Source organism: Taeniopygia guttata, chromosome Z (genome assembly GCF_048771995.1).
Source record: "Taeniopygia guttata chromosome Z, bTaeGut7.mat, whole genome shotgun sequence".
Lineage (NCBI taxonomy): Eukaryota > Metazoa > Chordata > Aves > Passeriformes > Estrildidae > Taeniopygia > Taeniopygia guttata.
In genome coordinates this window covers 65,490,608-65,518,569 of record NC_133063.1, presented here as the reverse complement: position 1 = coordinate 65,518,569, position 27,962 = coordinate 65,490,608, and the positions used below count along the sequence as shown (strand labels likewise).

General features: G+C 37.5%; 1 protein-coding gene and 1 non-coding gene across 3 annotated transcripts; one reads left to right on the top strand and one right to left on the bottom strand.

The window, feature by feature from the left end:
* The first annotated feature begins 377 nt into the window (after nt 1-377).
* AGGF1 (angiogenic factor with G-patch and FHA domains 1) lies at nt 378-27,962 on the top strand. Of its 2 annotated transcripts, none has more exons than XM_030257384.4 (14): nt 378-1,019; nt 2,015-2,111; nt 2,575-2,780; nt 3,495-3,650; nt 5,930-6,118; nt 14,590-14,941; nt 16,475-16,586; nt 17,774-17,825; nt 18,472-18,573; nt 18,926-19,091; nt 19,339-19,421; nt 20,432-20,559; nt 21,408-21,507; nt 22,316-27,962. In XM_030257384.4, the coding sequence occupies exons 1-14, from the start codon at nt 390-392 to the stop codon at nt 22,514-22,516; spliced, it is 2,574 nt and encodes an 857-aa protein (XP_030113244.4). In that variant the 5' UTR covers nt 378-389; the 3' UTR covers nt 22,517-27,962. The 2 variants fall into 2 exon arrangements, with proteins under 2 accessions (XP_030113244.4, XP_072777826.1); XM_072921725.1 differs by lacking the exon at nt 14,590-14,941 and adding an exon at nt 10,289-10,352.
* On the bottom strand, nt 24,578-24,707 carry LOC115491293 (small nucleolar RNA SNORA47). The gene has a single exon (XR_003957257.1). It is a non-coding gene; the product is annotated as a small nucleolar RNA SNORA47 (small nucleolar RNA).

The window sequence follows — 27,962 nt, the reverse complement described above, 5'->3', positions numbered from 1 at the left end:
ACAAAGCATATTTTAAATAAAAAGCCTGCGAGGTTAAGTGTTGAAAATAATAATATTGAGATGGGGCTCAGAGGGAAAGCCCGAGAACCTTCTGCTTGTAGAAATCTGAGGCACAGAAGTTTATCCGGGGCTGCAGCGCTGCAGGTCCCCGCAGTGACTCTGAATGACTCTAACTAACTCTAATCCTCTTTTAGAATCTGTCTCAATCGTTGCAGCTGCAACAACCCCAGGCGGCAATGCCAGCCGGCGTGGTTCGCCGCACTGCTGACCGACAAACCTCAAGCAGCATCCCCCTCCCCGCTCTAAAATAACACACGCACACACAAAAATCCTCAAAACAAAAATGTGCGCATGAAAGTACACGCTAGAGTTACTTTGCATTCTGTTGTATGATGCAGCTCGAACCCTATGACCCACTGCCAGCGCAAACTGCCCGGCACCACCAAGCCAGGTTAGGTGGCGGCGGAGCCCCGCCTTCGGGGGGTGCTGCTCACGCTCACCTCGTTCCCGACGGTGCCGCCACACCACGAGCAGCACCGCCCGCCCCAGCCCCCGGCGCCGGTGCCGCTGCCGGCGTCCGCCCCGCTCCCGCCCCGCCCTTTCCTGCGCACGCGCACTGCCGCGCGCGCCACTTCCGGCTGCTTCCGGCCCCCCCACTGGTCCCCTTTCCGCGCCCCGCGGGACGGAGGCCCGCGCGGGACAGCTCTCGGCGTGCTGCGGCGGCGCCCGACGGGCGCCATGGCCACGGCCGGGGCCGTCGGGCGCGGCCGCGCGGGCGCTGCGGGGCGGGCGGAGGGCGGGCGCTGAGCTGCGGCGCGGGGGCGGGCGGGCGGCCGGCCATGGCCTCCCCGCCGGGCGCCGAGAGCCGGGTGGACCCGGGCGAGCAGGAGGAGGTGGCGGCGTTGCGGGCAGAGCTGGGCGCGTGCCGCGCGCAGCTGGAGCGGGCGCGGCGGCGGCTGCGGCGCACCCAGCGGCTGTACCGCCGAGAGCGGGAGAGCGGCGAGGCGCTCAGGAGGCAGGTAGGGCCCCCCGCCCCGCATTCCGCGGCCTCCGAGCCTTCCGCCCCTCGGGTCCCCGCGGCCGCCGCCCCCCGGCCGGGTGCCGCCCGGGCCGCTCTCCGCCTGTCCGCTCCTCCCGTCCCGCACGGCCCCTCAGCGCCCCGAGCCCGCCGGGCTCTCCTGGCTTGTGAGCGGCCGGAGCAGGATTGAGGTTTCCAGTCGGAGCGTGGTGGTGAGGATGGTAACGCCTTCTCTACCGCAGGGTTAGATTTGCATTCTGAAGGAAAAGCTACGTTTAGCAGTGGGAAAGAAGTTTATTGTACGAAGTGTGAGGTAAAGGAAGAGTGGCGAAACTTCTCTGTGAATACCTATGGCAAGAGAGGAGTTTAAGGGAGCCCTCATGGCGGTGTACGGCTTCCTTGTGAGGGGAGGCAGGCGGGCAGCACTGATCTCTGGCAGAACCCGAGGGAACGGTCTCAGGTTGTGCCAGGGGCATTTTAGGTTGGATATTAGGAAAAGGTTCTTCACACAGGGGATACGTGGGCAATGGAAGTTTTCGTGGAGAAGTGGTCACAGCGCCAGCCTGACAGAGCTCAAGAAGCATTTGGACAATGCTCTCAGGCACATGGTGTGACTCTTGTAGTGTCCTGTGGAGGGCCAAAAATTTGACTTGGTGATCCTGGTGGGTTCCTTCTAGTTCAGAACATTCTGTGCTTTGTAAATGCCCCAGTCGTCACTACAGAACAGTGATCATTGCTTGAAATCCAACTTTACAGGGCATTTAGGAATAACCTCAATAAAGTTTCTCTGCTCCTTTGTGAGCAGAAATTATGTGTTTCTCTATGCCAACCATTCAAGTACAAAATTATCTCCCAACAAACAAATCACTTGAAACATCTGTGATGCCATTATGTTTTGTTTAAATTATGGAATGCAAAATAGGCTGATTGTCTTTTCTGAGATGGCAGACCACAAAAATGCAGTATTGTGTTTTTAACATGCAATTTTTCTTTCAGGTAGAAGAACTCACTAAAGAAATCCGTAATGGAAAGGAGAAAGATACGTCTAGTGTAGAAGTACAGACAGAGGACTGTGCTGCATGGTCACAAGCAGGTAGAGGGGGTGGTGATGTTTAAATAGGGATATAGAACACTATCTTAGTTTGAAAATGTTGTAATATAGACTACATTTCAGGTCTATATCCTTTGCTGAATTAAATTCAGTAACCTGACATTATCTTTCAGACTGTTTCCTATTTATTCCAGGTATTAATTCAGGATAAAATGTAGCATGGACTAGCATAATTCATTCCATTGTAATTTGTTACATAGTAATCTCATTTTGTAAACATACAGATTTACCAAGTTGTGAAGTATATGAAAACAAGACATAATTTGTTCAGTAGGAGAATAAATTCAGAGTAGACGCACTACTTAATATTTGATTTTCATTAGACTACTTACTTGCATAAATTTCCAGTTTAAGATTCAGCATCCTTAAATTGTATTAGTAAAATACTACCTTGCTAATTTATGCAACTTCAACTTTTCTTTCTCTTCCCCTTCTCCCCTGGCAGATTATTACTACTATGAAAATTATTACAGTCACATTGATACTCAAGATTGTGCATCTGAACTACCAGTGCAGCACAGTCACGGGAGTGAAGGCACTGAGCATAATTCCACAGAGGAATTGGATGCAGGTGTTAATATTCCGCTGAGGAAGGATAGCACCAAAGCTATTGAAGGTGGAGAAGAGGAAAATTTCATCCAGAATTCACAGGTTTTTGGACTGTTTGGAGTTTCACCAGTTTTGAAATCAGTACTCTGTTAATATTCCATCTAAAAGATGTACTTGCGGTCCTGAGAGCTTTATGCAAAATGATTTTTTGTGATGGTCTAGTGCTGATAATACCCTTGTACTTCAAAACTAGTTCTTTTTGTAGTGTGTTCCAAGTGGAGCACCCTCTTAGATTTGTGTCTTGGAATTTGAGAGTTTTTGTAAAAAGACATATATATCCTGCATAGCCTGGAAGCCAGATTATTTTTATCAGCAGAGTATGTCCAATATATCCATGCTGATTTTCATAAATCGTGCTCTTTATTTTTTCTTCCATTAACATAAGGAAGCAAGATACAAGGAGAAGAACATTGGTGGTGGGGTTCATTGTTTATTTTGTGGTGGGTTGGTTTTCTTCCCTGCACTCCAGCCTTCTCTTAGGTCGCTCAGTTAACTGAGTTTGTGCCTTAGCATCTAGCAACTGAAATGGAACAGAGGGCAGAAATCTGTCTTAGGAATGCTCTGAAAGATGTTTCCTGTGTGTATATTTGATGTGAGTCACTTTTGAGTAAAGCTGGGGAAAAACAAACGACACAGGCTGAAGTCTTGGTTCGGTTGAAATCAGTAGGAGTTTACTAGTAAACCACAGCCCGATTTTTGCTTTCTGAAACTATCCAAGTTCATAGAGCACTTACCTTTCCTACTTTCTGTTATCAGGAGACAGAAGAAACTTCAGTACCAGAAGTACCAGAAGGTTCTCTGGCAGAGAGTTTGAGAGCTGCTGCAGAGGCTGCTGTTTCACAAACTGGATTTATATATGATGAAAATACAGGACTGTATTACGACCATAGCACTGGATTCTACTACAATTCAGTAAGGATCGTTTCCAAAACCATTGGAATTTCTTGTCTATTGCAAAAGTTTTGTTAGTAAAAGTTGATGAGCAGAGAACTAAGAACACAAGCTGATCTTGTGTTTTGAAAAACAGGTTACTGAAAATTTATAGTGTTAATTTTTTTTTAATTAGTTTTTAAATTATTTCAGTCAAAGATAGCAGGCTAGGACACGAATTTAGATTTTAATTCTGTTATTTTGATGTCTCATAGGTCTCTAAGTTGGCATTGTACAGATTTTGGGGTATAAAGCTGATCTGTAACTCTTTCAAACCTAAAGGCTTGAGCTTAAAGATGTCTTGTTTAGAAAAAGACATATTTCTGAAGTAAGTCAGTTGCTTCTCCACAGTGAACAGAGTATTGGGAGAAAATATGCAAAATGTTTGTGTTTTTGTTTGAGTACTGTTAGCAACTAGTTTGATTCTACAGGTAAAGAAAACACTTCTTTTAGAAGTGTTAAAAGAAGATTAGATGATGGGTCAGAATTTAATAGTTAACTTTTTGCTATACATTTTCATGTAGCTTTTACAAAGGTTTTCTTTTTGTCCTATGAGGTGTGTTTGTATATGTGTACAGATCTGTGGATAGATATGTATACAGTGTACTGCACTGAGAACAGAGTTTGTTTGCAGAGTTATATTCAATTCAACTGTAAAAAATGCATGAGGTACACAACTGTTTTCAGGATGCTTCTGGACTTGATTTTTAAGGTTTTAAAGGATACCATTGGTTTTGACACTGTTTGTTCATATAGATATACATAAATGTTTGGGGCTATAGATTACAGTTTATGGTAGAATTATCCAAAATAATATCTTTTCTTGGTACGTAAGTGTTCTGAATTGCAGGAAATGTTCTTGTATTCTGTTTGCTGGCAAAGTTCTGATGATGGGGCTGGGGGATGCAGAGGCAGCCTCTCTGAGAAGAGGGCCGGGGCTGCCTGGACATGGCTGGTCCCACTGCAGGGCACAGCACAGCCATTAGAAGAGCTGGTGGAGTTTATCTGAAACCAGTGTAAGAAGGGGCATAACTCTGCACAGTGGAGCCTGTATGGGTATGTATTTTTCACACAGTGAGTGTGAAAAATAACCGTGTGAACATCAGGGGCAAAGAAGAACAGGAGGAGGTTCTCCTAGCACCAGAGCGGGCAATTTCCTGCAATCCATAGAGCAGGCCACACAGAACCTACTCATACTACAGTCCATGGAGGATCCCACACAAAAGCAGTTCCTTATGATACCTTTATTGGCTACCTAAAAACAGACCAGACAAAAGAGAGGTAATAAAAATTAGTTACATTTATTGAAGGGCCTTCAGGTATATTTAGGGCAGACAAAGCCTCCCCAGGGTCTACATCAGAAAAATGGACAACAGATCACAGGTTTTTATACTTACATAAGTTTGGTCCATTTGTATTTTGGGGTTTACTCTTCCAGCTACAGTTTTCAGGTAATGAAGTAATTTACCCCAAATTTGCTCCCCACAATTCACTTTTGTTTACATTTCTCGGGGCCTCAGACAGTGAATTGCCCTTGATTCCCAGGCCTGGAGAGGAATTGTTTTGTCTGACCAAAGTTGTTTGTCTGACCAAATGGGAAGGCAATAGCTAACGTTCTATATGGAGTTTAAAGTTATAAAGAATTGCAAGATTACAAATATATGAAAAATATAAAAGCTAAAATCCTAAGGCATCACTTAGAGGATTGGAGGAACCCATGCCAGAGCTCAGAGCATATCTCCCTGGTAGGAGTTGTGGCCTGTGGAGGACCCATGCTTGAAGCATTTCTTGTTTTGCCCCATGCTGGGCAGGGGAAAAGTAGCAGCAGAGAGGGACTTTTCATTAACTGATCTCAGCCCCTCTACTCCTCATTTCCCTGCACCACTTGCATGGGGGAAGACAGGGAGATAAGCTGGGAATGAAGTAGTACCACTGAGCTTGTGAAAAAAGGAGACTGGGAGAGATGTTTTTAGTTTGATCCTTATAATCCCGCTGTATTTTAGCTATTTCCAAGTCGAATCTGGCTTCCCCATGGTAGTGACTTCGGTCTCTTGACCCTTAAGCTTTCCATCTTTACCAGTCTTGTTGAGGAGGAGAGTTGACAGAATGGTTGTATGGGCATCTGGTAGCCATCCAGGATCAAGCCACCACAGTTCTTTCATTTTACCAAAATTCAAATGTGGTTCCTTATTAATCAGGTGTTTATTTGAACAGTATATTTACTGAAGTGATGATAACATTGTTCTTCATTTCTTATAAAGGAAAACCAACTGTATTATGACCCAGCAACTGGAATTTATTACTACTGTGATGTGGAAAGCGGCCGATACCAGTTTCATTCACGAGTGGATCTGCAGTCTTACCAGGCCTCTGGTACTAAGCACACCAAGGATAAAAAGGGGAAAAAGAAGAGAAAAGAAGCCGAGTGGATTGCTGCAGATGAGTATAAGGTAACCTCAGAACTGACAGACAGAAATGCAAAATCTGTTGGGTTTTTGTCCATGATGCAATTTACAGTTTGGGGCTTGGTTTTATGCAGAGAATGAATGCTTTATTTTTAAAACTATTTAAACATACTTAAACTAGATACAGCATATGTATAGTTGCTAACATGTAGTTAGTGTTCAAATAACTTTCTCATTGAGTGATTAAGGATGAAACTATTAACTTGGATCCTCTCCATTTTTCAATTTTTTTTTATTACTACCCAGCTCTAAAGGAGTCTAAAACTGAGTGTCAGTGAAGTTTTTTGAAGGGCAGGCACACTAGAATGAATTCAGTGTTGTGTGGGCTGGCTTTACATTAGAAATTCAGTGGCAATGTCTTGGGTTTGGGATTTTGGCTTGTGATTTGGTGTTGGGTTTTTGTTTGGTTGGGTTTTTTTTCAGATTCGCATTATGAACCAAAAAATGTAAATTTTGAAAATACAGTCATACACAGTCCTTTCTCTGTGACTCCATTCCCATGTGTAGTCCTTTGCCATTTTACTGTGTCCCTGCTATCATTTGGGATTGGTGTTTTTGAAGTTTTATTTCTTTGCATATTATGCTCCCCTATTGATACATTCTTACTGTATTTTCATTGTTGTTAGTGTGAGGATAAACTGTATATCTGAATAAATGCCCATTTTAATTAATATGTATTAAAATTTTCCTGAGTGCTAAGAAAGCATACCATGTCGTGTGCTGTCTTGAAAAACATTACTGACTCCTAAACACCAAGAAGTACTAACACAGCTGTTAAACTCAGGGACCATTTCCATTATGAACACTCTTACTGATGTTAAGTTCTATTCTCTCAATTTGTTTTATTATTTTAAGATAAAATTTAATATATTGATTTCTCTAATTTGAGTCCTTGGTTTCATCCTTCAAAGCTTTTGCTGTAACCATTATATAGTTTCATTATATAGGCCTCAGACATGCAGATTGGTTAAAATCTGAAATAATTACATTACTGTCCAGATACCTGTACATAATAGTCATAAAACATCAGTGCACAGTTAAAAAATTTAATCGGGAGTGAGGTCATCTGAAAGACTTGAAAATGGAAACTATTTACATTAAGAAAAAGTGTAATTAAGTTAAATGGATAGTGATTGTTGACTGATTACACATTTTATAATCAAACTGTGGCTAATGCAGGAATTTCTACTCCTTGAGGAAACTTTGAGTGAGCCTTTCCATTTGGAAAGTTTGATCTGGGTACTTGGCAACACTAAGCTTAATAATACTTTAGACTTAAGAGAGCTAATGCAGTGGAAGTGTAGTTTTACCAGCAGCCAGGTTCTGGACCTGCTCTGTGCAAATGCTGAATTAACATTCTGCCCCTCTCAAAAGGCATTGGTCAATACAGAACTTTATCCATCATGTGTCAGGAAAGAATCATGAAAAGGATTTTAGGAATAAGTCTTTATTAATATAAATTAATATAGATAAAATCTATATTAATATAAACTGATTAATAGGTCTGTTAAATTTAGTTCTGTGGTGAACTGTTACCTAAACCAACAAAATTGTTTGTAAAAGTTCTAAGTCATGTATAGGTCTGACCTATCAAATAATGTTGACTATGTTTTAGACTCCCATCATAGTCTGCTTCTGTAATCTGATTATATTAGAAACAGAGGTTTGTCTCAATCTTACTTTATACCAGTGTTTTTGTTTAGATAGTCTTGTTAACAGATGTTTTCTGTGAGACTTCCACAGTAACAAGGTAGGAGGTAAACATCAATTTTTTTTCTTGTGTTTTTATTGATGGTAAACTGAGTACTTTGCTTTATTTGTGAATTAATTTGTTTGACCGACAAGGTAACAGGGAAAACATTTAAAGTATACTGTAGTGCACAGATCTTTTCTTCTGTGAATAAGGAGTGAAGGTCTATGTCAAAGAAGTAATCATGGTCTTTTTATTTTTTTAAACAAAAACAAGAATTCACAGTGAAACATAGAACACTCTCCATTTTAAACTTCAAAAATAAAAGAATGCCTTCTTGTTTGTGCACTTCTTTGTAAATGCACTGCTGGATTTAAAAGAAAAATTTACTGACATGGTTTATATAGCTGAGTTAAAACATTATATTATTGTACTGTGGTTATTAATCACTTTAAATTTCCATGTTATATAAATATAAAAGCTCAAGATTTTGTAGAATAAAATATAGTATTTTTCTGTTATAAAATTGGAGAATTAGTTTATAAGCTGCACAGTCAAGTGCATAGATGCATGGTATTTTTTAGCAGTGCAATTGTTGCCTAGTTTAGTCTTGTATTGGCAAAGGCACTAATTAGTTCATGGTAGAACAAAACTAAAAACATCTGGTTTTAAATAGGACTTTGTAATATTGAAATGCTTTTCTCCAAACTTACTGCACAGCCTTCTCCCTTTTCTTTCCCTGAACACTTTAAATGATTGAAGTTCATGACAATGCTTTGAAGTACCTCATTACTGCTTTTCCCAATCAATTATTATATTGTGCTGCTAGCCTGAAAAATGGACCCAGCGTTGCCTTGCTCCTTGACCAACGTAGGTTTTACTTGTCTTTCTTTTTCTACAGATGGTAGAGGTAGGAGAAGGGTTTGGTTTAATGCCTGGGCTGTGGACCACTAGTGTTAAGAAAGCAGGGTGTCCTTCTAGAACATGTCATTCACACCCTGAACTTTTATAATTCTTGGGTGAAGCTGAGGTGGTGTATGAGAATATCCGGAAGACAGGGAATACTTACAGAATTCCCTTACAGAATACTTACAGAATTCCCTTACAGGGAATACTTACAGAATCATATTAATTTTTTCTCTCTTTTTCAGTTAAAGGAATTAATGTAATCAAATATTTACGGATATTTATAATTACTTTAAAATTGTCATATGCAAGAAATAAGGAAATTTAGCAGTTATGTTATCAAGCATATATTTCTAGATAGATGGTATTAAAGCAATGATTTTTACTGAAATTGCATGTGATTTTTGAATGATTTGGTATAAACCAAAGTTAATACCTGTTTTTGTTTAAAAAACCATTGTAATTGGAACAATCCATCTGGTCACAGGAGGGTTTTTTGTTGTGGTTTAGTTTCTGTCTATTTTGAGGAAGTTCAGCTTACCTACATGCAGTATTTATTTGTAAGTCAGAAGCTAGGATACTTAACACTGCAGTGAATTGTTAAAAAATATTGGAGCATTCTTAAAGAAAACCCAATATAATTGTGAGAATGTAAACAAAAAAATTAATATTTTAAAATATTATTGCATTTTTTAAAAGGTGAATAACCTTTTGAAAGACAAGAAAATACTTGTAAGTGTTGGCTAATATGAATGTAATTCTCATTGTAAAAAACAGCAGAGAGAAAATTATGTGCTTACTATCACCTGTGAACGTTCCTAATTCATACAAGTATTTTCCTTTAAGACATCCCTGCTTTTCAGTCACAAACTGAAACTATATTACAAATAGTTTTCTTTTGACTTGTGAAACAGTATGCTGTCTCTACTTGCTTACTTTCAATTAAGAATCAGGATTTTTTTTGGCAGGATGAATTCTTAGCCTCTATGTAGGTCATATAAAAACATTGGTAGAATACCTTTAGTTCTGGTATCTTTTTGTAGGGGTAGGTCAGAAAAAAGGTGGAACAAGAAACATGGTATTTTCTTCTGTACAAGGAAAACCTTTAAATAAGTAAATTTGAAAAGGTTTAAAAATTTAAAACAAAGGTGACAAGTGATAATAGAACCCCTGGCCCAATATTAAGATCCAGGGCTTCCATACAGGTTGGAGAATAGACTGTGTGCAGTAGTGATCCTGCAGTTCTACTTGCTGCCTTGGGGCTGTTAGAAATACATAGCAAAATTTAGAAGGAAGTTCTGACGCTACCATTTTTTTCCATAAATTGGTTTTAAATTTATTTTTTTAATATATTTTCAAACTGCCACCTACTAAATTTTATTTGAGTGTGGTACTCAAAATTAACTTCTACCATATTATTTTCCATTATAGATTCATAGTAGCTATCTCTGTAGGAGAGAAAGGCATAGCAATGTTTCCCATAGAACTCTTGAAGCAGTGATTTTTACGTTTGTTATCACATGTGGTTTACTTTTTGCTGATATTCATCCCATCTTTAGGTACGTCAGTTGACAGAAACCATGACTAATCTGAAGATTTCTTCTGTTGGATTGGCAGCTTCTGGTAAAGAGTTTAGACAACAAACACACATTAGTCCATGGATGTTTACCTTTAACCTTGTTATTTTTATTAAAGAAAAAAGAATATCTAGTAATTGATATTCGGATACATTTTTTCCTAAAGGAATTAATGAATTTTTTAAAGCTATTTAATCAAAATCCATTCACCTGTGAAGTAGCTCTGAAATAGATGTTAAATACTTTGGAAGTAACATCTGAAGAAAACTTTGATGGCATTCCAGAATATTTGGGAAGAAAATTATTGGCATCCCTGTATAACATAAAGGTCTGAACTAAAGAAACTACTCATTCTTTAGGTACGGTTATTTAATTCAGAACTGTCCACCACCAGTGTATAAAATGGCTCCTATATGCTGTAGGAAGAGGGTTTTTTTCTGGTATTTAATTAGATTTTTTTGTACTGGAAAATGGAGTATTGTGTAGGGTGAATGAGAGTAACTGAAGTGCTTGTGGAATGATTTTAGTACATGAAAGGTTAGTCATTTGAGTGAAAGAACTATTCTTAAGTGTTTGAAAGTATTTCTTTAGTAAAATAATGAATTTCAGATTAAGATTTCAAATTGAGGGTGTCAATGCTAAAGGTGTCCTATTCAGTCCTGTAGAAGAGTGCTGAGAGCAAGAGAATCTGTTAAATCACCTATGAAATTTCTAGCAGACCAAAAAACAGGCTACACGTTTGAGAAAAGTTGTATTTGTCTGTAATTCTCTGCTTTGTATAAAATAAATCTAGAAAAAAGACCCAGTTTAAACAGTACAGTTCTTAGAATTGAGCTCACAATAGTAAGTTCTTGTGTATGGGGATGCTGAAGAATTGTATGAACATGCATGTTGGTCAGCCATAGTACAGAAAAACTGAAGTTCTGAAAGACAAAATGTCTTGCTATGTAAAACAAAAAGTATAGTTAAATGCTTAAAATACTTTGAAATTTTCATTAAGAACAGTTAAATGACAATGATAATATATATTTTCTAAGCAGGACAGTCTGCATTTCAAAAGGTCGTTGTAATCAGTAGTTTGTGGCATATTATCTAAAGTAAAATAAAACCATCATTCCACTCATATCAGCATGATTTGTTATTATAATAAGATTAGTTCTCATGGGTTACATAAATATCCTGATTTCAAAGTACTTCTGGCTTTGTCAGGGATGCAGAAATATGAACCAACTCAACTCCGTAATTAAAAAATAGTTTATTATCTCTCAGATTGATCGCACCTCTCAGCTTCAGCTTAGTGAGAAGAATCCCAGATATCATGTGATAATACCCAGTAGATATAAAGTTTTTCAAACCTGGATCACATTGAGTCAATCCATGTCTAACTCATGACTGTTGATGTCAGTCTAGATGCATTGGGCAAAGCAACAATGAAAAAAATGTATGTGTATGAAAAAATACCATGGTGTAAAAAATGGTTATAATGAGCATCTACTTGCATACTTTGTGTCTTGTGGCATGAGTTTGAGATGAAGGTTAGGTAGTCATTGAGAAATTAAGTACATTGCTAGAATTTACGGCATTTTTCAGGGTACACTAGTACCCTGAAATTCTACACTAGTATTTACCGAATGTTGTGCTTACTGCCAGTTCTTGGCTTTTAAGTGATGACTATATGGAGGCAAGGCATTGGGTGCTGTTTGCCTAGTTAGACTTTATTACATGCTACACATGTTCTGTTAGTACTGGTAGTCGGCCATGGTTCTCCAGACAGCAACTGAGGCCCAAACAGCTGCTCACTCACTCCACCAGCAGCAGGACTGGGAAGAGGATTGGAAGGACAGGAGTAGGAAAATCTGTGGATTGAGATATAGCCACATGCACAAACAAAAGAAAAAGCAAGAAATTAATTCACTGCTTGCCTGCCTGGGCAGGCAAGTGTTCAGCCATCCCAGGAAAGCAGGGCCCCAGCTCAGGTAATGGTGACAAAGGCCAAACTCTCAACATTCCTCCTGCTTCCTTGTCCCTCTCTCAGCATTTATTGGTAAGCATGATGCCATATGGTATGGGATACCCTGTGGACAGCTGGGATCAGCTATATAGGCTGTGTCTTGCTTCAAACTCTTTGTGCACTCCCAGCCTCCTTGGTGGTGGAGTGGTACCAAAAGTAGAATTTGGTTTGTTTAAGCGCTGCTCAGCAATAAATTTAAAAAAAAAAATCTCTGTATTATCAGCCACATATTCAACACAAATCCAAATCACAGCCCTACAGTAGGCACTGTGAATAAAATTAGCTTTACCCCAGCCAAATCCTGTACATAGTCATGCATAATGGATTTCTGCAACACATATTTTTAATGTTTAAACACTTTGTCCAGATGTGTATTTTAATACAGACCCATGAAATGAAGTGCTCAAAATCCATATTCAGTTTTAAAATACTTCATTTCATACAAGGTTTTGTAAATGTAAAGACTGCATTTTTATCAGTATTTAACTATTTAGGTTATTTGCATTCTTAACAGTTGAATGCAGCAACTGGGAAAAAATAGAGAAACTGAGAAGAGGCTTAATGGTCATATTGGCAAAATCATAGAATGAATGTATGTGTGGAATCCTTGGCCTATTTATAAGACTGTTTTTAAAAATTCCTGTTTTCAATACAGAACCAAGAGTCTACTCTTTAGTAACCAGGCTTTGAAACAGCTCCTTTTTACTTTCTAGTTTACCCTGTTAAAGAAGTAATACATTTTAGAGTGAAGAACACCTTCGTATGTTTGGTATCAGTCTAATACCCATACCAAACATAAATATAGACAAAGGCAAACATACTGAAAAATTTAACTCATAAAACGAAAAATCAGATTTTCCAAAAATATTTCTAATGGAATGAATGTGTTTGAAATGTCTAAACTGTGCAGGCTTATTTGTGGCAGGACTGCTACAATTTTTGTTTAAAATAAACAACATTACACAGTGACCTTGCTATCCTGTTCCTTTCTATTTAAGAACTTGGGGGATTCAGGGAGGAGGGCTAGTGCATTATAGAGAAACCCTGAACAAACCAAAAGTCTTTCAGGTAAAGCATAAAAACCTTTTTAAAAAGTGCTGGTTTCACCTGAGAACCTGCTGTCTTACTGAAGGTGTGTCAAAGGTACACTCTCCTATCCAACAGCTGAGAGGAAGGAATTCTTAAGTTTGTCATAGTCTGTGCCACTGATGCGTTTTTCCAATTCTGAAAGTGCTTTAATTTCCATAATAATTCACATGATTTCACTTATCTTGAAATAGAAACACACAAAAGATCAAGGATGTATTTTTATCTGTTGTGTTGCAATATTTGATACAATTAAGGCAATTTAATGCATTTAATTACTCTGAACTCAAAATGGCACATAATTTGAGATTTTATTTATCTTGTAAAGATACTTCAATTCTTCTTTCTATTTTCTCTTTTTTTCCTTATTTTATTTTTTAACATAGTTGTCAAGCTATTAGATTGAGAATTATATTTTCAAGGTACTCTGGCAAAATGAATATGAAACTTTAGATTTCTCAGTTTAAAATTTTTGAGTTTTTTTTTTTTTCTGATGATGAAATAAGTGGAAGTGGAAGAATCTGTAATGATACAATCTGTCTGATATTTAGTAAAGAAATTGAGAAACTTTTTGCAGTAGAAAATGATTTTTAGTAGAACTATTTCACATAGCATAAGTTAAACTTGTACTTTATCTGCTTTCTTGATTAAAGGCTGTGTTAACAATGTGGTTTTGAAACAAGGAAGAACAGGTCTATAGTTAAAGTATAAGTGAGCATTCCAGATATTCAGGACTCTGGTAATAAAAAAGAAGACAAAAACAGAAGGAAGATAAAATGAAGATCAGTTAAAGACCTTCTAAGCAAGTTGCAAGAACTGAATAAGAGAGGGACAGAAATGAGTGTCATAAAAGTGAAATAGAAAAATAATTCAAAGTGATGTTGTACAAGTTTGAAAATGAGGACAAGATTATAAAGTTTCTAATAATTTCTAAAGTGTCAGAAAAGAGTGACGTTTAGAAGAGGAAGGCAAATAGAAGATGGTCTCAGTCAAGTCTAACAGGATGTGAAAATATTTTTACTGAAATGTAAAAGTTCTGCTGACTGCATGTGTAAAACTTTCTGGAAATAAACTATTTTTTAATAATTCTAAAAATAATTCTTCCTAAGTGAAGAATTTACTTCCACGCTATTCTTTAGAAAAACTCAATCTGTAAAGACTGTAACATTGTATAACTCCCCTCCAGGATTTGGACACAGAAGAGCAGAAATCATCTAACAGTCTGAATTGCTTTTCCACCACCGAGCAAGTAAGTTCTACTGAAGAAGATGAGTCTCTAAATGTAAGAAAGAAGACTAAAATGGACAAAAAAACACTGAACAGTCTAACAGCCAAAGAATCCATTTCTGCAGATGGTATAAATTCACATTTGCACAAAAGTACACCAGACACTGCAGCATATACAGATGACAGTAAAACAGCAGACACAGAGAGTGAACCAGAAGAAGGGGAAATTACAGATTCTGAGTGTGAAACCTACAGTGAGGAGGAATTAACAAGTGAAGAAACTGGTGATTCAGAATACTCAGAAAATGAAGGTGAATTATTGTGGATTATATATCATATTACTGTATCTTTCCAGAAGCCTGTTAAAAAAAACTGTTTGGATAATTTTCAAAAATTTATAAAAGCATGTGAGACTTTGAAAACGTGCTATAAGTTACCAGTATTTCTTTCCCTCTCTTCACTTGTACAAAAGTAAGTAGTCGTGTTTTTATAAAAGCTGTTACTGATGTTAACATCTGTGCTTGTGCATAAACCTCAGTGATTGCAAAAATTTGGTTTGATTGGGAGAGGGAAAGGAAAAAAGAAACTCTGCTGCTAAAATAGGAGTTCTAGACCAGTAATTCACAGTAATGCTGTGTATTGACTCTCTTAAATGAATATACGGTATTTTTGATACTGTTTGTAAACCGTTGTGTGCAGTTGAATGCAAGATGGGTCTCCTGTGGTGAAAAGCAGAATGGAGTAGTCAGAACTAGTTGAAATCCTATTTTGTGTATATTCCAGTGGCAAATTGTGAGAAATGGATATAGTCAGGAAACCTGAATACTGTTTTATACCATAGTGTTCTGCTAGGTCCTTAAAAAAAAAATTAAGGTAACCTGTAAAAAGCTTGATGCAGCCAGTCAGAACTATGTATGTGCAAAGGATATTCCAAATCACAGAATTAAATACAACTCATAGGAAACTGTATTGTAGCCTGTGCCCTGCTCACAGTTTATTGTCAGTTTCTTATGTTTTCATTATTTTACTTAACGAATCAGATTGTAGCTGATTAACACTAACCAAAATGTGCTTGCTACCATCAGGCTTTCAGACTAAATTGTCTTTTCTTAATACCCAATTTGGCAGTAATGCTGAAATAATAAAAACTGGGGACAGTTTCTCTTCCCCTAGTAGCTTTTAAGGTGGTGTCTTCTCATTTATGTTCCTAACTGAGGTCATTGGACATTTTTTCTATAAATGGACATCCAAGTACAGAATTCATACAGCTGTCAGAATATAGTATCTTAATAGATAATCAGGCAAAAAAGCATATGCATGTGTAAGTTCTATTATTTTTTCTCATCCATGTTGATGAATAGCATTCCTAAGAGAAAAAAAACAGTAAAAATACATTTGACATAGAAATTGACAGATATAAAATTTGATATGCAGTAGGTCTGTGACGTGGTGAACAAAAAGGTGGTGGCTTTTCTCAAAGTAAAATTGTTTTCTAATCTGTAACAATTAATGATCCATAAATTTATAATATACTAGTAAATTTTGTGAATATATATATATATATATATATTACTGCTGTAACTAAAGAGTTGTCCGTATGTAAACCAGAATTAGGAAAACATTTGTAATATTTTGGTGTTTAGTCAGAAAGCCTTTGAAACAACAATCTCATCAAAGTTTTCTCTCAGATGTTGTTACATTTCTTTTTATAAAAGTTGCATATTAATCAGCCAGGTAATGGATGAATGTTTTTCAGTTTTTTAAAACTATGGGCTATAAAGTTAAAACTGTAATGTGTTGGTAGTAATGGTGGTGATGGTTTTTTTTCCTCTGTATAATTATAGATGAAGAAAAGATCTGGCCTCCTTGTATCAGAGTAATTGTAATAAGATCACCAGTTCTGCAGACTGGGTCACTTTATATTATCACTGCTGTGAAACCTGCTACAATTGGAAGGTAAAACTGAATGAAATTTTATATATATATACACACACACACACACACACACATACACACACACACACATATATATATATATATATATATATACCAAACTACCTCTTTGAAAGCTGTGGAAAGCACTTAGGATTGCTTAACAACACAGTGTCATGATAATGTAACAGCATACACACGTAATGCAGCTCAGCAGACCTGAATAGTTAGTGAAATCTGATGTTGTGACTGAGCCCCAGTGGCAGCATAACTGCAATCCCTTCTTGGAAAACTTGTTTCCTACAAAGTAAGTAAATCTTGTCCCAGGCTACTGAAGTACTTTTATTTTCATAAATGGAAGAACACCCCTCAGAAATCCAAGATCACTAGGAAGCATATCCTAGACTTCCTCACATTTCAGTAGGGTTTGTTCATTGGCTTTAGATAATAAGCTGGTTTGTGCTAGACTGTATGCATTCTTAGAGTTCTAAACCTGGTTTTGTTCATTGTGGATGATGAATTTAATGATGATGTAAAGCTTTCTTTAAAGCCTACTTGAAAACTTCACCCTGGAAAAGCTGTTTCTGTCTAATACTGATAGACATCTTATGATTTGCTCTTAAGGGTTGAGTCCATGTATGTGAAGATGAACAGACAGCACTACTTTGAATTTGCATATAGGTCTTTTATTAGCTGCATTTCTTCTTAATCCCTTAGTATAAGAATCCAATACACAAATCCCTTCTTCCTACTGCACTGTTTGGATAACAAAAAATGCAAACAAACCAAAACTCACCTTGTACAGATTACTCTTTGTTTACTTGTATTACCTGTCTAATGCAACCAAGAGTTCAACTTTACCGTGGAAGACCAAAGCCAAGATACACTAAAAGGATGCAGAGTTTAGACTGTTATTTAAAGGTATTGCATGACAGTTCAGATAGAAATACCAGGTTTATAGATAAGAATTTAATGGTAAAATTTGATCATTTATTAATCATCAACTTTGTATCATTTGTATAAATGGCAGAAGGGACCTGATGCATTTACATTGTGTGTACAGCAACACAATGTTTTGTATCTGTAGAAAATTGCTAATTGCTTAGAAGAGGAATATGATATTACAGTTCAGCTGAAATATATCTTTCATAAGTCACCTATACGATCTGTTTATACTTTGTTGTGACTTATATATCAACTTGCCTTTCCAGAGAAAAAGATGTTGGACACACACTTCAGATTCCTGAAGTTGGAGTCAGTAAGGTAACTCTTGTTCATGTCTGCTGAAAGGTAGATCAGAAGACATTAATGTATTAATAAAGCTTTAAGTGGAAGTGGAAGAATTAAATTTGGAACATCGTGTTAATTTTTTGAAAGAACTTTCAGAATGAGATGTGGTTTTAGCCAGACTTGAATTTAGGAAAAAGGAAAACATACACTGAATGGGAACTGAACAGTGTGTTTTCAAAGTCTTTTGAGTCTTTAATTCTGTAGTTATTAAACTTGAGGACAAACCCTGTTAAGTACTAATGGTATATAAAATTTTGATGTCAGATAGTAAGAATTTCTTTACCAAGTAATGCAATCCTTGCAGTTAATGCTCAGAGCAAAAGGGTTTTTTTTCTTTCAAGCAACTATGGAAATTATGTTGAGGTAGATTGAAAAGTAACAGAATTCCTTTCAATGGTAGATTGAATAGAAATTTTTTTTATGAATTCTGTGCTCTGTTTTGCTAAATACTTCAACACAGATCCTAAATACAGCACTTGTAATAAAATAAAACTGTAGATTGACAAATTGTGTCATCCAAACAAAAAGTTAGTTTAAAAAAAAATCTATATATGCAAGTATCACATGAAACACACTTTACACAGAACAAGAACATTTAACTTGTGCTTCTATTTGCCAGTTTCACGCTGAAGTGTATTTTGACCACGATTTGCAAAATTATGTTCTTGTGGATCAAGGCAGTCAGAATGGAACAGTTGTTAATGGAAATCAGATTCTCCAGGTGAGTACCTGCTGTTTTAGTGCTCTATATATTGCAGAAAACTAATCTTCTGGTAATTTCAAATGTTTTAGGGCAAATCACTAAACAATGCCATTGTATGTCTTCTTTCATACATTAAAGCCTGCCTGGGTTCCCTTCAGATTTTAGGGCCACTTGGAGTACTTAATGTTTGGTTATATTAGGAAAAATCCACTATGGTTACAGCTGCTTGAGTGAAATACCCACTGTAGTTAAACAGTTGCCTACATTTGTGAGACCAAACTGAACTACTGAGTTGTAAGCAGTGTGCATGTAATAGAGGTCCTGTCCTTTATGAGTTTTTAACTTGCCTGCTAAAACTTTCGTTTGCTAGCCTAAAACAAAGTGTGATCCCTACATTCTGGAGCATGGAGATGAGGTGAAGATTGGTGAAACTGTGCTTTCTTTTCATATTCACCCCGGTGGTGATACTTGTGATGGATGTGAACCAGGACAAGTTAGAGCACATCTTCGCCTAGACAAGAAAAAAGAGTCTTCTGGTTAGTCATATTATCACAGGATATATCTTTTATTATGGCTGCTTACTTCATAAAAAAATAACAGTTTGTTCAGTTCTCATATAATTTTCTTGTCAGCTTGGAATAGTTTTACATAATGACATATTTTCTTCTTGGTATATGTGTCTGTGTATAATAATGTCAGAACAAAAATTCTCTCATTTGTCTTATGATTCAAAACATTGTTACATTAGTAATTACAAATTCAATCTTGTGTTTTTCATTTTAGTTTGTCCAGCACTTAGCAAAGAAGAGAGAGAGCTAGTCAGAAGAAAAGCATTAAAACAAATACGGGTAAAATACGGTTTACAGGTGAGTTTACAGTAGAAGTTGATTAAGTTTTTGTAATCTTGTGGTTCTTACCTTTTTTTTTTTTTTTTAAAGTACTTTGTGATTCCTATTTTAAGGTATAGTATTTGTTGAATAAGGGAAGTTTTCCAACACCTTTAAACTTAGCCTGGTTTGTCTTTTGTACCCTAAATAATTATTCTTTACAAACCTCTGTGAAGGAAGATGATGGTAAGAGGGCATGAACATTCCATTGAAAATTAGAAGATCTTTTCAAAGTGTACGAGAGTCCTCATCCTTTTGAAGTTAAGATTTTGCAAGGCACTTCTGTTTTTATTTCTGTAGATTAAGTTTTCACTGAGTTGCAGTCCTATCTTTCATTTGGAAAGGAAACATAATGAGCAACTAAAAAAATTATTGGAGGAAATGGGAATTTTTTCAGGTTTTTAAGTCCATAGAAGAATACCAGCATAGAATGTTGGTATCTTATATATGTATTCAAATGACTTCTGTTGTAGAGATAATTTTAACATAATCCAGCATTTGTACTAAGTATTCATGTAGAAAACAGAATGCCATCGTTTCTATAAAATTCTTCAGATACCAAAATAATAGTGATACAGAATCTGTAAACATACTTAAGTCTGTCATTTATTCTGGAAAAAAGTAGTTGCTGAGGAGCAGGCTAAGTGGTTATATAAAAAGCCAGTAGCATATCCATATGGTTTTCTGCTTAATATGGAGAGATTGACTCTTCATACCAAGAGAAGATTCAAGAGACTGTTATTTTATTTACAACTCCTGAGAAATTACTGAACTTGGCAATGTTACATGATGATGGCAGTAATATGGTTTACAAGGTATGCCTGTAAGCTAAGAAAATACTGAGGACTGCAGGTTTTGTTACAAGATTTAGAATTAATAAAAAAGGTGCTGAAGCTCCCATACTTTTGGAGGGAAAAAGGGAAGTTAACAAAAATAAAGTATTTACCCCCAGTCTCTTTGTCTTGATGCAATTAAATCTGCTTGGAAAGAACACAGAATATGAAGACAACAAGGCAGTGAAAAATCCAAAGTACAAAGACAGAGCAGGAAAACGCAGAGAGACCGTTGGAAGTGAAGGAATCTTCCAGAGAGATGACAGTTCAGCTTCTGTTCATATGTAAGTTGGGGGTGGGGGGAGGTATCCCCCATGTCCTTCTCTTGTGAATCTTAAAAAAAGGATCATGAAATAAGGATCATTTTGTTACTAGCATGCAATTTGTTAAATTACAAATTACTTGTATATATTCTGTTAGGAGAGCTAGAAAATTTTAAATTTTTCACACTTCCAATCTCACGTGCTTTTATTTATTAACTCATCAGCTTCCATATAAAAATATATGGAAGGTGAATAGTTAAGGATGGCAGTAAGGGCACTTATATAATTGCCTTAGCTACTCAGAAATGGAAAGAATGCCCCAGCTGTACCAGTGACCTCTTCAATAGTGTCTGTTTTTCAGGTGGTTCAATTTTTATTTTTCCTATTCAGTCCCAGTGATAGTACACATGCAGATTTTTCACCTGCAGCTTCTCTCACTGTCAATGATAGGACAGTGCATTTACATACCTCTCATAGGAAATGCATTTACATACCTCTCAAATGACACTTGATGTTCGTTCAGTTGTTACTTTGCCTCTGTAGCTGTATTTGGGGTTTTTTTTTAAGAAGCATGAACTTGTGGGTGCATATAAATTAATAAAAGGAAGTGTGAGATGATGAAATAGGTGCAGTAGGATGTGATACCACTTTTTCTGTATTGTAATCCATACCCTCTCAACCATGATGTATCTTTTAGCTCCTAAAGCAAACGAGTAGTTCAGGAGTTTTAAGAAAACTGATACTGACCTGAGGCTTGTTCTTCTAGATAGCTCTTGATGGACTGATTCCTGATTTCTATTTATATGTACATTTCTGTTGTTCAGTATTTGAAAGCATACTCTTAATTCTTGTTTATCACTTCTTCAAAGTGAAATCAGCAATAGCAACAAAGGACATAAAATGTTGGAGAAGATGGGATGGAAGAAGGGGGAAGGTCTGGGAAAGGATGGTGGTGGCATGAAGGATCCGGTAGGTCTTTCTGATTTTCACTTAAAACAAAAATAATAGGAACATATTTGTAGTGAAAAGTATCTAATTGTATGCCACTATTCACTTAAAACTTACAAAAAACCTAATTAAGAAGGAATAATCTCAATAGGACTAATCTCAAATTATTTTTTCTTTGACTAATGGGCTATTTTGAAATTTTTCAGTAGTGTTGTCCCTTCACTACACTGTGTTCACTAGGAAACTAAGCAAAGGAAGACAGGCAGCTCCTAGCCACTGAATAATCTCATATTTGAATACAAAGTCTGGAGGAAAATTGGAATAATTTAAGTGATGTGATTTGAAGATCGATTTAGGGTGTATTTCTTTCTCAGAGGCTGATGTAGCACAAAAATCAAGCTAGATGATGGGCATTGAGAGAGGAAAAGCTGGCAGAAGTCACTGTACCCAGCAAGTTGTGGACCTCTGTGGCAACCATGTTAGCCCCATTTTTGTCACCAGAGATTTGCTGTCTTTTGGCAGTAGTGCTGCTCAGAACTACACCATACCCTGTGTTGTCAAACTAGCCAGCATAGGGATCATATGCTGCTCACTTGGTGGGGTGTATTTCATCATAATTTTTGTGGCAGGGGACATTATTCAGGACTCTAGATCATAGTTCCAGAAGTGGTGATGTGGCACATCATTTTCATGGTACTGTTCATGATCTAGGTGTTTTAGAACATGAAAGAGAAGTGCTTGGGGAGAGGGGGTGGAATTTGTATTAGAAAACCAGAATTTGTTGTATTTAGAATACCTAACTTAAAATAATATTTCATGTATTTGACAGATCCAACTGGAAGTACATCAGAAGCATGCAGGTTTAGGTACTAGGAGACCAGCCTCAATTGAAGATGTTCAGCTTGTCCAGAGCAAGAATAAAAAGAACTGGGATAAAGCAAGAGAGAGGTTTGCTGAAAACTTCCAAGACCCTAAATCACAAAGGGATACAGCTAAGAGTACACTTTGGGTTAGAGGGACTGTAGACTGAAGTATCTAGTCCCACAGCAAGGTAATTCCTGAGTATAAATAGTTGGGAGAGAATTTATTTTTATTCTTTTTGCTTTTGCTAAAGCGGGAGTTCAGTTATTTGTAAAATACAGTTGTGGAAAAACTTATTCAAGATTAACTCTGTTATGTTAATTGTTTTTCTGTAGTCTCATGCTTTTATACACATTTTTAATATGATATGAATGGAGTTTAGAGGGATATTCAAATTTAACTACTTGAAAATTATTTTCATCAGAAACAGGAATCTTCCATTGTGTTTCTACACTTCACAGAAAGTTACACAAAACATCTGTTACAGTTAAATTTTATACCTTTAATACTTGAACAGTGGTTTAAAATCAAGATGAATAAATAAATCCCCCAGATCCCTAGTAAAAAAAGTACCATATTGCTGTTTCTTCATGTTTGCCATGAAGTGCTTGACAAGAGGCACACCACTCTTAAATTCATACAGTTCAGTACCAGCTACATGTCTCAGCATACATTTGGCAAAGGAAAAGGGGGGAAAAAGGCTTGTTTTTAAATGATTCATTATTGCTGTTCAAAAATACCATACTCCATGAAATAAACTACCAACATTAGTGAAGAAAACAATGTTCAAAGACAGCTTGTAGCAAAATTTTCTTCTGTGAAGAACTTGTTTGAGATTTGTTTAGTAAATCTGTATCATGCCTTTAAAAGAGAAGGTATGTTTAGAAAAGTGCTGTTTGTATTTATTAATTTCTTTGTCTCGTACATCCATTGCTGGCAATGGAGTTTATGCCAGGAAAAAACATCACAAATAAGTGATTTTTGATGGGGAAGGATTTCCAGACTGAAGCTAGAAGATTGGTATTTATTGACTGTTCCTAAACAGAATAAATCGTCAATTTAAGAAGCATGCTTCTTCAAGCTGTCTTGTCCATATGTTGGATAGGAGTGCTCTTCTAAAATGAGTAAAACTTAATCCCACTTTGTTCAAGTTGAAGTTCTGATACTTGTCCAAGGAAACATGGTAGTCTCACCATCCTACCAGATAATGCACACAACTGTGAAACACTGTGGAGTAAAAGTAGAACAAGTTACCAGCCATTTGTCTTAGTCTAGACACATACAGTATAAAGCAAAAGGTCCAGTCTATTATTTAAATCATGAAACTCGACCAAGTTTACAACCTGAAGCACACCTTACTTTTGCAGAGGTGAAGATAAAATTATACGCACTCAATGCATGGAGCAGCATAACTAAAATGAGGTCACTCTTTGCCTTTGTAAGCACTTAATTTTCTACTGATGTAGTGACAGACAAGTATATTATTGCTGTTGCAATAATATACAAGTATTGCTGTATTACGTACTTTGCTGTTGCATTCCTTTTTATTGGCAACTTCACATTTTAAGAGGTTTCTAGCTGTGAAAAAATGTTGTTCTGTAAGTTCTGTTCTGTAGTTGTTAAGTTTTAGTTCACCATTTATCTAAAAACCTCTTCCTGCTAGCAGGAGGAAAAAGCCCCTGTATGCTAAAAGAATGTTTTTACCTTTTTTTCTTTTTACTTCTGTAGTCTTTAGAGTAAATAGAACTATAAACCTTAGTGTGGTGTGAGCAGGAACCGTAACTTTCCCTCTCCCCAGTTTTTCAAGTGTAACATCTCTAAGAACAGTCAATCAACAGTTTTTGCATTTTATGAAGTTTTTGAAGTAAGACATTTGCCTTCTGTGAGAGGCATGGTCTCGTGCAATCAAGACTGACTGCTTACAGTGCTGCAGTTTCCTCTTTCAGCAGTTCCATACAAAGGGCTGAACTTAGTCTTGGTTCAGTGTTGGTGCGACAAATCGTATTCTGTCTTGATACTGCCTAGGGAAGTGGAAAAAGGAGTACCATTAATACATAGATTGTTAACAAAACAACTAGAGGTAAGCTGAGTAATCCTCACCAAGCAGTTGTATGCCTTTATTGAGTAGGAACACTTGTATTGAACTAAGTATGACTTTTCGTCCTTTACTTTGGTAACCTCTTACAAATGAGTGAGATGAAAACCACCAGTGGTGTGCAAACCTTATGTGCAAATGCAGTACTGCTTTCCCTCATGTCAGAAGGGGAACATGAGTTGCTATTGGCACTATTATCATTTTGGAGGCTATAACAAGTAAGATACAGCATAAAGTTTAACTGTCTTACCTTCTCAGTCCTCCAGCCATCCTGTTGCCTTTCCCAACTTTCGATATTTCAAACTGGCTTTTTTATACAGCCCAGTTTCAGCAGTTTGCTTTATATAAAAATACTGTTAAGTGACTACATACAATCCTAAAGTTCTTAAGGATAAAACTAATCAATTTTCTGTAGTCCTCCAGTGAATTTTGTCAACTTAGCAAACATATTTATGAAATATAAAATAAAGAGTAGTAGATACATTCTTATCTTAAGAGCTGAACCATCCAACTGGCACATAAAAACATGGAGTGCAATCAGTGTTGTGTGCAAGGCCCTAAACTATCTGTGTATGAACTGTATGTACAAAACATACCATAGGATGAAACCTGAGTGTTTGTTCCAGCAAAGCTGCTGCAGTTGGGTGTGTGAAGTGAGACTGAGGCTTTCTGCCAGCAGATGAATCTACAGCAGCAGGAACAGAGGTCAAAACCAGCATCTTGGCTACCAAGATGACTACTGAAAGGTGCATTCCAATGGATGTTTTTCTTTTTCCAAGTTCTGTGATCTCTTAACCTGAGATTTTTTTTCTCAATGCGTTTCTGATTTCTAAACATGTTTCATCTGCACCTTATTTTTATTCCGCAATGCCTGTCTGGTGATGAACATACCTATGTATGGGTTTACAGCAGCAGTGATGCTTGTTCAGCGCATCGGGGCACCATCCGCTGTCCTGCGGCCATGCCCAAGTGTCGTGGTGTCATTTCAGCGCTGCATACAGGACATGTGCTACCTGTCCTGCCGCTCCTGCAGCTCTATTTTATAGGGCAGGGGGGAACACGGCAGGCTGGGGGCCGGGCTTCCTGTGCTGTGTGTGCCGGGGAGGCCGCGCCCAGCAGCGCCTCCCGCCCGCCGGGATGTGCCCGCTGCCGCCGGTGCGCTGCTCTGCAGCCCGCGGGCAGCCAAGGGAGTAGGGAGTGCCTCACATTACCAGAGGACGGGTAGACAAACGAAAACCACAGCCACACATAGTAGTTTTAAAGTACACTTAAATGACTTTTTTAACATTTTGACTTACAAATGAACCTAAGAATGAATGAGTGGTGTCTCAGGAGTGATCTTGAGAAAGATGTCAGAAAGAGGCAGTGCGGCAGTAGTCTCGAGCACCTCATTAACACAGAACTGTTAAATTAAATCTGCCATGCCCTGCCTGACTGTTGTAAAAAGCCTTACAGCTCCTGCTCCTCAGGTTACCCTGGCCCTCTCTTTGTCTTCCCTTTTCTGTGCAAGGACAATGTTTTTGCCTTGATAGTCTTCAGGCAAGCATGGTTCCTACTGCAGATGGTGTGCTTTGGCCAAACCTCGACTGCTGAGCTTCGTGGGACTGGAAAGTTTACAGATTGTCAAGCTAGAATGTGTAGCACTCTTGAGTCTTGCACAAAAACCTGTTCATCTCCAACGTTTTCCTCCTTCAGTCCTTTATTTCTTCCTTTGTTGTTTCCTTATTTTTTTCTCTAGCTCATCAGATTTCTTCATTTAGCTGCTTTCTACACATCAAAAATAATGTGATGAGTAAGTAATATTGTGATATTTAAGTTACCACCATCAGATTGCTCACTGGGCTTGTTTTCTCAGCATTTTATCCTCTTTACTCAGCCTGTACCACCACCAGGCAGGAATAGTCTAAAGTGGCCAATGATGTTGAGTAATGTTTATTGTGAATGAAAATTACAGTTTCTGTTCCATAAGTTCCTTGGCAAATCCCTAATCAATTGGTTTGATTCTTCAACTATGCACTAAAAATAATACTATTTTTTCCCTTTTTAGAGGTATTCAAAAAGCAGCCAGTTCTATGTGGCCCTGCTTGAGCAGGGAGTTGGACAAGGTAATCACCAGATGTTATTTCCAACCTCAGCTGCTTTGCAGCTCTGTGGTTATCACAGAAGGTGCAATGAAGAACTGATTGGCATTTGGATATTGCAGGGGTAGAGGCTGTAGGCATATTAGGCAAGCAGAAGGAAGTACTGAACTCACAATAAAACCAACAAAGACCCCAAGGAGAATGGGAATTGAAGACTTGGCAGCAAGGAAAAATCTGCTGACCACTCTACTTTTCACCAGCTATCTTTGGAGCTGGGATTCATGATCCTACAGAGGTTATGTTGCAAGAACAAAAAGCATGTGATGAGTCTGACTGGTAAAGATTAAACCAGGGTTTTGGAAATGGTTTGGCAGGCTGGCAAGTCCAGCATTCCTCTACTGAGCATAGCAAAGAAGTATAGCTTAAAAAAAAAAAAATAAAATAAAGTTGATACAATCAGTAAGCGGCACAGCAGTGGACCATTTAGGTTTTTAAATGCTGCCACATGGTTTTTAAAGACAGATTCTCCATTGTGTAACACTGTAAAAAGTTGTCGTGTTCCCAAACATTTGCTTAGCAGCAGGTCTGAGTGCAACTATAGGTGCACTCATCCTCCATAAAGACAGTGGCAGGAAAGACCCCACTGAGGCATACCTGGGATGTGTTCTCTGTTTGGAAGACTTTCTGAGAGACTTTCTGACCTCTGTTGATCAAGAAGTTTGGGGTTTTTGGTTATGATTGACACAAGACAGCAGAGCTTCTGTCTAGGTGTGTTACTTGACAATGAACAATTGTACTCTACCACAAAGTCAATATGATGTGAACATGGTAACCAGGGGGCCACTAGAAGTGGGCTTCTTCTCTTTGTTCAGGTTGAGCACAACATAACTGGGTGGCAAGTCCCCTATCCAACAGTTCAGAGCTTTTTAAAGCCCTTGATAAGAAGGAGGGTATAACTGGGGTGTTCTTGAAAATAAGAATTTTTTAATGCAGTAGTTCCATTTTTGATTTTACCATATAAATGCTTCATTTGAGACTTTTACCTTTATACAATAAAGCCTTGACTTGGAAATTGCTCACAGTACACAAGTTCCCTAAAATAGCTTTATCCACTGTTTGTCTTTAGTGTATTTGAAGAAGGGTATATCTTCTGATGAATTTGTAATATGTGGGGCTTTGTTACAAACTGAGATACTTTTTATATGCTTTTACTTGATTGGGGAATACATATGAAAGATGACTGTGATTCTCAGCTTTACCTGTTTTCCCTCATGTCTGAACATATAGCACCCTGCAGACACCCTGCCATTTGGATGATGATTGAAGTCTGCACCTTGCTTGGTCAAATGCCCATTTACATTAAATTTTGCCACAATTTACATTGCCCATTACATTTGCCCATTTACATTGAATAAAGCCAGTGCTGAGTGTAAACTGAA